At 37.2% G+C, this 10,214-nt stretch overlaps 1 protein-coding gene across 1 annotated transcript; it reads left to right on the plus strand.

Annotated features, from left to right (window-relative positions):
* Window positions 1–572: 572 nt before the first annotated feature.
* PLAU (plasminogen activator, urokinase) lies at window positions 573–9,083 on the plus strand. The gene is made up of 11 exons (XM_063433604.1): window positions 573–645; window positions 2,565–2,649; window positions 3,342–3,384; window positions 4,017–4,121; window positions 5,028–5,202; window positions 5,395–5,498; window positions 6,074–6,272; window positions 7,620–7,771; window positions 7,885–8,025; window positions 8,519–8,667; window positions 8,798–9,083. Exons 2-11 carry the CDS (start codon window positions 2,590–2,592, stop codon window positions 8,987–8,989), a joined length of 1,320 nt encoding a protein of 439 aa, XP_063289674.1. The 5' UTR covers window positions 573–645; window positions 2,565–2,589; the 3' UTR covers window positions 8,990–9,083.
* Window positions 9,084–10,214: the final 1,131 nt, after the last annotated feature.

The raw sequence follows: 10,214 nt of genomic DNA on the forward strand, positions 1-10,214 counted from the left end.
TTAATAATAATTATTTTTTGACACTTATATAGAGCTAACTTATTCCGCAGCACGTTACCATATTATAAAAGGAGGGAAATGTAGATGAAACCTCAAACTAGCTTTAGAGTTATAACTTTTTTTTCCACAAACATAATAACACTGTCCTCCCAGAAAGACCTAAGTGGATCCATTGGCATATCTAGAGCAATATTTACATCCCTAGGATTGAACATTGGTCGCCCAAGAATAGTTAGAGCCCTGGGCTAGCCGTTTGATTAGCACAGTTAATAGAGGTTGGAAGTCAATACTTTATTTGATTTTATTGCTGGCACGTGATGGGTTAAATGTAGACAGTTTTTCTATTTAAAGAGAAATGAGTGAGTCCCCCCTCCCTCCTACACACCTTCCTCCCAAGCTGACTCACATCCCACTGCCTAGCAAGAGTTAATACAGGATGGGGAGCCTGCGGTGGAACCTCTGCATTAACCTCTGCTGCCACGCCTTGGATAGAACGCCGGCAGCCAATCAGAGCTCAGATAGCACAATATAAGACACAGCCCCAGCACTTGCTAGAACAGAGAAGTTGAGCTTCAGAACACTCTTATAGTCAGATACTCAGATTGAGAGCATCCATTGGGAGACACACCAGGGTCATCTGTATTGGTGAGTACCAGCTACTGTGTCACAAGTGTGGGGATAAGGCATCCACATCACTGAGAAGGGTGTAAAGTGTATAATTGGGCATTACAGCCCACAGTCTGGCTCCTGGCTGAATGTCTACAATGTCCTCATATAAAGAGATCACTATGGCTTGTCACTGTTACTGTGTATATTGAGGAAACCAACAAGCAACTGTGTTTATGTTGAGGCTTTATAGAGTGATTCGCTGCATTAATTGGAGACCTTTGATTTTCCAGCTGATAGGGGCATAATATTTCTGAACGATGTCCTACATCCCTTTTTACTGGGTCATATGTTCCAAGTTACTCAGCTGCTAAGATTTTTGTTTTAATGTAAAAAATCTTTAATATGGAGAGACAGCATCTAGATGCCCAGAGTTGTTGGTGACTTCATTTCTCAGCTCGTTTTGCTAGTATACAGCGCAGTTGTACTGTACTCCTACACCCATCATGTCTATCCAACTAAAGGAGGAAGCAGAAGCAACATTTATCCCGTATGTGATTTTGAACTTGTTGTAAACTAGTACAGATGATCAGTGCTTTCAGATTTCTTTTACTATCACTCCATGCATAGATTTATGTGAATTCATGACAGTGTTATAAAATCTTCTTTGTTTCATATTTCCTTATATGACCATAGGAGGTATAAACTAAGTTTTGGAGAGAGAAAGCAATGTGCTTGTTGGTTAATGCACCTTCTGTCTCAGGTCATTGGGATTTTATCTACATTTACACTATATATTGATTTCTGGGAAATGTAGTTCTATGGTTGGGTTCAGACATTAAACAGTGAGTTACAATGAACTGGAAATCATCTTTCTAGAATTTATCCTAAAATAGTCTATAGCCAAGCAAAATATTTTTTTTCCAACTCATGACCATAATTAATTCAATTCATCAAAATTCACGGTTTAATAAATAAATCTGGTGATATCTTATTAAGAAGCGTTTTGCCATGATTTTTTTTTTACATGGGTTGGTGCAGGTTCTATGCGGATTTTGGCTTTTGAACCCCCCTCCCCGCCCACCCAGTAATTTTTTCTGTTTATACTACTGCAGTATGATTTCACCTATTTAAATGTATATACTTAATAAAATAATAATAAAACGTTTAACATATATATATGGCCATAGAAATACAACAATGAAAGATATAGACACAGTAACCATGCTGTTGTGTTAAATAGTATGTTCAAATATCTAAAAAGATTTGAATCAAACTAATTTTTTTTCCAATGTATTTCAAAAACCTGAATTTATGAAATATTGTTTTCCTGAATGATCATAGTAAGATTACTGTAAATATTTAAGTATAAGATGGGCTATTACTGTTAATATATAAATTGTTTTTTTTTATTTTTATTTTTTACAAATATTTGCTTTATTATTTAACTTTTTATATTACAAACTGAACCTATAAGAAAAGTAATTAATAGCGCGTTCTTTATTCAAATGTTCATGTTATGTTTTATTTAAAAAAAAAAAAAAAAGCAAAAAAAAAAAACTGGGTGAATCATGTTTTCTTAGTCAAACATTTTAAGAAAGGTATAGAGAAAAAGTGTACATTTTAATTAGAAAATGCTTATTGGTTAATGTAACAAGAGTTATAAAAATGAGCTTTATACGAATGTACATAGTTTTCATCAAACACTAATTCTAGGAATAAAACATACACTATGCATGCAAACAGCTTCTAATTTTACAGGACATTTTGGCTTTAGCTGTCCATTGTATGTTTTGTTTGTTTTGTTGCGCTATCACCATAGACATTAAATCAACTTGCTTTTAACATTTTGTGGCTTCATGGAGACAATAAATGAATGTTTTAGCCAAAAGGACCATTTTATTACAGCAGTTTAAATGATGAGATTTGTCCACTCATGTCTTGATTTCACTTTTCAGCTGTCGAAAATCTGCATTACTTAAAATGAAGACGCTTTTGTTGTCCATCGCATTTGCCTGCATTCTTATTGGTGCGCTGGAAGCAGTAAGTGAAATATCTTTGCTAATTTATCAAGAATTTGTTCTGTTCATACTGCCTCGTATAAAAGACAATTTTGTAAACCAAGTTATGTTTAGGTGCATGCTGACTATCCCTATAGGCATAACAGATCCATTATTGATTTTTTACTTCTCCCAAAACATATTCACTGTTGATATTGCCACTTGCTCTCAGTCTTTAAGTGATGGTGTCTTACCCTGTGAAGAATTATAGCTCTATACTGGAATGGAAGGCCCATTAAATCATTTTCGTTGCTTTCAATGATCCTTCCTCCCTCCCTCTCCAATCAGCTTTAAATTTGGTATGATCCAGACTGGGACATTTGTTATCGAGACACTTGTTTAATTTACATAGATTTTCCAAAAGCATATTTAGAGCACAGAGTGATATATCGAACATATTGTAGGAAGCTGCTATTGTTCACTTAATATTTTATACGCTGGAGGGTTGGCCAAAACAGTGAAGCTCTAAGCATGATAGCTTGATGGGTCTTATTTCTCAAAATCCTAACTCACTGGTTGTTTCCCAAGTGCCCAAAGATGCCCAAACTGTCTACAATTTAGGGACATCACAATCTTGTTCCAGTGAGGATTATGTCAAAATACGCACCATTTGGGTACACACACAGATATATTAAAAATGCATTTTAAAATTGTACCCCTCTTTTATTTCCACAGAAACCAAGGCAAATACCAAATGAAGATTCAGAATCTGTTGAAGGTAAGAACAAATTAGATTGAATCAGTGAAAGAGATGTCTAGATGCTTGGCTGCAAACGAGGATGGTCTAGATCAGGGGTTCTCAACCCAGTCCTCAGGACCCCCTACCAGTCCAGGATTTGGGGATTACCTGGGTGTGTCTAAGGTGTTTAGAAAAAGGGAAAAAAAAACACCTTAGTGCTTACAAACCAATAAAGCTGTAAATTCTAGTGCATTAAATACCGATGCAGCATAGTCTGCTCACTTCAAACAGTGGAAAACACTACTTAATTCAGAGTCAATGAATGAATAATAATGTATGTAATGAATGTACTGATTAAGCACTGTACTTGGAATCAGAATTTGAAAAGGTATTTACTTTTCAATTAGATCAATACCTTAGACCAATATATCCGCATATCACTTACAGTATAATGTAAGTATTATGGGTCTTATCTCAATCAATTAGCGATTCAGTCATTTAAAATGTATCCATTTTCTGCTTATACAAGCGTACTTTTAAAGGTGATAAGGCCATTTTACATTATTCAGCAGGGCATACAATACTGTCTAAAGGTTGTGTTAGACAACCACTCAGTATATAATTCCATTGTACAATTAGAATATATATTTTTTTCTTTTGACTTTGCATAGAATGTGTCTGTTTGAATGGAGGAACATGCGCATACTTTCGTCTTTACGGAAGACCGTACAGGTGTGTCTGCCCCTTGGGTTACGCTGGAGAACAGTGTGAAATAGGTATGGGTAAATATTTATTGTCAGTACATATTGATATTAACAAAACTCAAAAGGCCAGTTAAAAAAACAAAACAATTATTTGACCTATGTACAGTACAACCAGCAAATGGATTGGTTGGTCGCCTGAGTGCCAGAGAACATGCAAATGTTTCAAAATAAAAAGGAGTCTGCGTCTATAGAGGAGTTATGGTGTGATATATGTGGGGCAAAGACCCACAGAAATGAATGGAATGTTTCTGATGAGTGTGTTTAAAAAACAGAAATATGGTCCACAAATGGCAAACACCATAGAGTAATGAATTTATCTCATGTGACCATTCCGATATCTCATAATACTTGTATGATCTCTATGATAGTGTAATTAATTCAAAGTCATTCTTTATTTTATTACTATGTTAGTAGCACCGCTACTAACCCATGTACCTACTATCCTTTCTGTAAAGTAATATTTTTGCAACGTCTTACACTCTAACATTGGAAATAGTTTAGAAGCTAAAACAGTGTTTCCTTTAAAATGTTACTATCAATAAATGTTTATTAATGGTTTAATATTTTAATTAAGAATCTATGGTAACAATCAATTATCTGGTTCACATGTCTGTATTTTAAACAAAACATTGTGCATTAAAATAGCATCGATATGGACCCGCTTAATTAAACATGTTTAGAAACTTCTTAAAAACTGCTTACAAGTTTAACTGTTAGGAATTCCATCTTGTAATATTAATTAAGGATCTTGACTCTTCATCCCAAAGTCATGAGTTAGAAATTCTAATGGCTAGTGACGACCACGTAACTGCACAAATTCAGGGCATATCCAGTTTGTATAAAAAAAATAAACAAACCAGAATTACACAGATGGAATTAAATGTTGTGTAATGTACATCATACCCTTTTCTTTTTTAGATATTGGATCCAAGTGTTACGATGACACTGGCAAGGACTACAGGGGTATTGTGTCGAAGACAAACCATGGCAGGGAGTGCCTGTACTGGGACGCTAAAGAGTTAAAGAACAGTTATTTCAACGCACACAGAGCCAACGCATTGGAACTCGGTCTTGGCAGACACAATTATTGCAGGTATTAATGCAGATCCGTCACATTATGCTCTAGAGCAGAACATTGCTGCTCAGCTCACTGCTACTGAAGCTGAATCCATCTTAATCATGGCAGACAACATAGTATCATTCATCCCTTCTGCAAAATTGTGTCCCTAATATTATATTCTTTTCAGTATTTAATGTTTTTAAAACACTGATTTTGTTTTTACAGGAACCCAAGCAACGGCAGGAAACCCTGGTGTTATTTCAAAAGTGGAAGAAAGGTTTTAACCATGCATTGTGATGTACCACAGTGTGAGAAAGTAGAACCCACAGGTTGGTAGCTCACATTTCTTGCGTGTTTCATTTATCTTTTTTCTAAAGAAGGCAGTCTCCCCCTAGTGGACTCAGTCAAAATGTCATACTCTGTTGCTGTAAATTAAATGCCTCTCTTTCTATATGTAACACAATAATAATAACAAAGTATTTAACCAGGAAAGGTACATTCAGATTACTCTGGTTTCCAAGTACGTCCTGGGGATGTTACCTTAGCCCAACATCCAGGGGTTGTTACTATCACCCAATTTAATGGTACTCATTTTATCTACCTCGGAAGGATGAAGGGCTGAGTCAACCCTGCCGGGATTTGAACCTGCGACCCAAGGGTTAGAACAGATTCTGCTGATGCATTAGTATGAGACATTGATCACCAAAATGTCTATCGTTTCTTGTTATTTCTAGCTGATTGCAGTGGTGTCCTATTCACAAACTATCAGTTAAACTTTTTATATAGCGCCGTACCACCAGCTATGCTTTGATAGGGGCTAGCAGAAAGTCTGCTTCAACAATGACAAAAATGTGTAGATGCCATTTAAGTGAATGGATTTTAAGTGACTTTGTTTTTCTTTTAGTTCCAGTACCCACCTGTGGTCAGCGTCAGCACAAAATGTACAAGGTCGTGAGAGGAGGTAGTACCCCCATCGAATCCCAGCCATGGATGGCAGCACTTTACCAGATCTCCAGGAGACACAAACAGGAAAATTTCCTATGTGGAGCCAGCCTTATAAACCCCTGCTGGGTGATGACAGCAGCACATTGCTTCCCTGACGCGTAAGCAAAGCTCCAATATGTCATCCTCTTCTGTTTTCTCTACAGTTTTTGTTCTAAGCCCTAAACTATTTTGCACAAACAAATCTCAAATTATTGTATAATAAAGCAGGGCATAGCATGGCCTTCAGAGACAATTCTAGTTACTATTAAAGGAACACTATAGGGTCAGGAACACAAAACTCACCACCCTTAATATAGTAAAATCTTACCTTCATTCCATTGCTGTGCAGGTTCGCCGGTGCTGGCTCTGCCTCGGCCCCGCATCCTTGGCTGACATCATCCTATTAGAAAGCATTGGATGGGCTGAGATCGTCAAATCTGATAATCTCAGCCAAGGTGGTGGGGTAGAGCCAAACACTGGCTTTGCCAATCAGCATCTCCTCTTTTCTTAAAAGACAGTGTTTAGTGCAAGAAGCCTGCAGGGGCTGACTATATTCACCAGAACAACTACATTAAGCTGTAGTGGTTCTGGTGACTGTAGTGCCCTGTTTTAACCCATTAATATGTGAAGTACTTGGTCATATCTCCTGCTATATAGTTTGAAAATTATAAACAAGCACATGGATTTTGCTCCATTTGTGACAGTACATATAAATCTCTGTATATACTGAAATACAAAGTTAATTCCCATACTACGGAAACCCAGAGAGATCATGTATTTTTTAAATAAAGATGTTTATTGCGATTTTTGCGTAAAAGCAAGGCATCAGAAACAAATCTCCTAATTGAGAATAACAAGTAATTCATTAACTAGGCGCGTTCCTCTATGTGTGGGATTCCTGAAATATGGTGCCATGTTGGTCTAAAACAATATGGAGTAGAAAGAGGCAAGAGAGAGGGGAAGGGTTAGAAGATGTGCTGAGAAGGGCCGAAGAGTGTCTCCTAGTAAGGCGAACAGGGGCAGAACCCCAACCCCAGTTCTATGCCATCCATGAGATCCAAATTTTAAAGAACATAATCTGTGGTCTCGTTGATGACAGCAGTCATTTTTCCCATTTTGAATATATACCAGATCCTGGCTTCTACTTGGGTCTGTGCCGGGGGATCGCTCTTCCATGATTTGTCTGAGCATAAGGAGACCATGCATTTTTTATATTTTTCTGACTTGTTTTCTAGATGTAACTTGTCAGAAAAATGTTTAAAATTCATGGCCTCTGTGGGCTTCCATACTACACCCATTTATCGTTTAAATATTTTAGATGGTTTTCAGTTAAGAGCTCGAGCTCTGTCCAAAATCCTTATTGTATATACACTGGAACACTTACACACTCAATAATTCAGAATAAATGCTTTCCATTCCATTCAAGTATTGTACTAATCAACAAACAATGTCTCTTTGCAATTTAGGGATTTCGTGGAACCCAAAGACTATGTCGTCATACTCGGAAAGTCTAACCTCGATGAGACCAATTTAGAGAAAGAACAAAAATTCTTAGTGGAAAAGATTATTCGCCATGAAAATTTTAATGACCTCACTGGAGCATTGGACAATGATATCAGTAAGAGATGTTTAGTTTGCATGGAAATGGTGGGCATAAAGCCTCAATATTTTATGTTTGGAAAAGTTGCATTTAAACTAATGCCAAAAATTCTCTCATTTATTTATTTTCAGCATTGATAAAAATACGCTCCACATCCGGCCAATGTGCATCTCTAACAAACTCTGTACAAACCATCTGTCTCCCTCCATCTGATCTAAAGCTGAGGGAAGGTACCAAGTGTGAAATTGCTGGATTCGGGAAAGAGTCATATAGTGAGTACATACATTTTTCTAAGCAAAGAGTTTCCATGGATCCACTGGATAGGACGTAGAAATTAACTTAAAACTGATCAGATGTTTCCATCTGAAATGCATCCATTAAAAAAATAAAAAAACATTCCAAGCACCATAGCCACTACAACATGCTAATGGTTTGATACCCTGGGGTTTGCCAGGTCACCTCCTCCATTGAGAGCTTTCATTAATTCTTCTGAGCTAAGCCGCTCTCAGCCAATGAGCTAAGCCCTGCACTGCCGAGCTAGCTCAGAGCAGAGGACTTCCGGCCCAGCCACCACCTCCAGTTATCAACCCATTTGCAATCACTTTGACGACTTACAAAATGGTGACCACGGCACCATAACCACTACATCACACTGCAGTGGTTATGGTTCTTGGATATTTCCTTTTATTTCTTCCAGATTTCTTGGAGTTTGGAAATTGTAGATCACTCAAACCAACTTTGCTTTTGCTTTTTTTGTTTTTACAGATAGCATTGTTTATTCTCAACTTCTGAAATCTGCCTCAGTCCAGCTGATCTCCCAGCAGGTGTGTCAGTCAGATAAATACTATGGGAAACTTTTGAATAACAATATGTTTTGCGCTGGAGACCCTGAATGGAAGGTCGATGCTTGTAAGGTGAGACACTGCTCTGAAGCTGAATTCAGCTTTTTCAAAGCTCGTTTTAAAGGACATAGAGTGGGATCTCTTCCTTAAAACTGAAGCAGCAGTGGTAGGCTGTAACTTTAAATTTTTTTGTCTCTTCTAGGGGGATTCCGGTGGACCTCTGATATGTGAATACAATGGACAGATGGCGCTGTATGGCATTATTAGCTGGGGGGAGGAATGTGCAAAGGAGCACAAACCCGGGGTGTACACACGTATCACGCAGTACCTGCCCTGGATAAACGAGAAGATGGCAGAGGACAATACACCGCGTAGTAAGAAAATCTTAAAATGAAAACCATTTTGAATTCCTTCTTGGTAACAGCTCAAAGCGATCAGCGAAATCTCTTATCTCTCCATCGCCAGTGGAGAATCGCAGACCTTGTTTACAAGAACCTGAGTGAGAGCCAGTAGCTTTAATAAGTGGTTGTCATTTTATTTTAATTTCACTGAATCTGTGTTGTATGAAAATATTCTGACTGGTTTATACTAAGCTGTTGCAGAGATGCAGTTACTGTTTAAACCAGGTCACTCCAATGTATCAATTTTATTTGTACATTTTCCACACCAGCATTTCTGTATGTGTGTTGTGGGCTATATTAAATGGACACTGCAGGCATTTAAACTCTTTTCTTTTATTGAATTGATTTTATATATATATATATATATATATATATATATATATATATATATATATAATCCCCTGGCACTGTCCCTCCATTCAGTGTTAAACCAATTAAACTGTGAATGAGAGTCCCCAATACATTCCTCAGTCATACCAATTGATACCAGCAATGGACATCTGTAATAGGCTAGAAGTAATCAGCTGACAATCTCAACCAGTCACCCCCACCTGTTATTGCTTAGGCTAATGCTTCCTTATTAGCCCCAGCAGCAAAGAGTGGTGGACTACTGGAGACTCTTGTTTAGTATCAAAACATTAAAAATGGTTTAACACCGAATGAATGGTTGATGCTAGGGGACTCCAGACACTATAACCACATCCATGAGATAAAGGCGCTACAGTGCCTACAGTGTCCCTTTAGGTTGCTACATTTACCATTATTGTAAAGTATGGCAGTCTTACCCACGATAAATTATGGGGCTTGTGAAATCCTTTTTTTTTTCTTAATTATTTTTAGGATTGGGAAACCCACTGTATTTTGCAGTAATACATAACAGGCAATTAATAGAATGTTAAAATATGCATTCATATAGCCTCTTAATTTACAGACATGTCTGTTTAAAATACTCCCAAAATATTACTAATGCACAGTTTGTTATAGGTTTTACCTGTAAGGTATTTAAACCTGAAACTTCTGAATGGCAGTGACCTCTAACCACTAGCTAAAAGGATTCAAACCTTGTGCATTATGTAACCTAACTAGATGTTTACACGTCCTTTTCATAGTGCGCACTTTTAGTTAAGAAAAGTAAATTCTATTTTTGAGGAGTAAGACCTAAAAAGGGTTGGCAAGGGCTTTGCCAGGTTTAGGCCAAAATGCCTTTCAGCTTGACTA

This window comes from Pelobates fuscus, chromosome 10, assembly GCF_036172605.1.
Source record: "Pelobates fuscus isolate aPelFus1 chromosome 10, aPelFus1.pri, whole genome shotgun sequence".
NCBI classification, from domain to species: Eukaryota; Metazoa; Chordata; class Amphibia; order Anura; family Pelobatidae; genus Pelobates; species Pelobates fuscus.

Bases quoted from the DNA above. Each gene is read 5' to 3' on its own strand.
- PLAU (XM_063433604.1), top strand. From the start codon at position 2,590: ATGAAGACGCTTTTGTTGTCCATCGCATTTGCCTGCATTCTTATTGGT. The intron at 4,122-5,027 runs GTATGGGTAAAT...TTTCTTTTTTAG, and splicing joins TGGAGAACAGTGTGAAATAG to ATATTGGATCCAAGTGTTAC. The intron at 7,772-7,884 runs GTAAGAGATGTT...ATTTATTTTCAG, and splicing joins AGCATTGGACAATGATATCA to CATTGATAAAAATACGCTCC.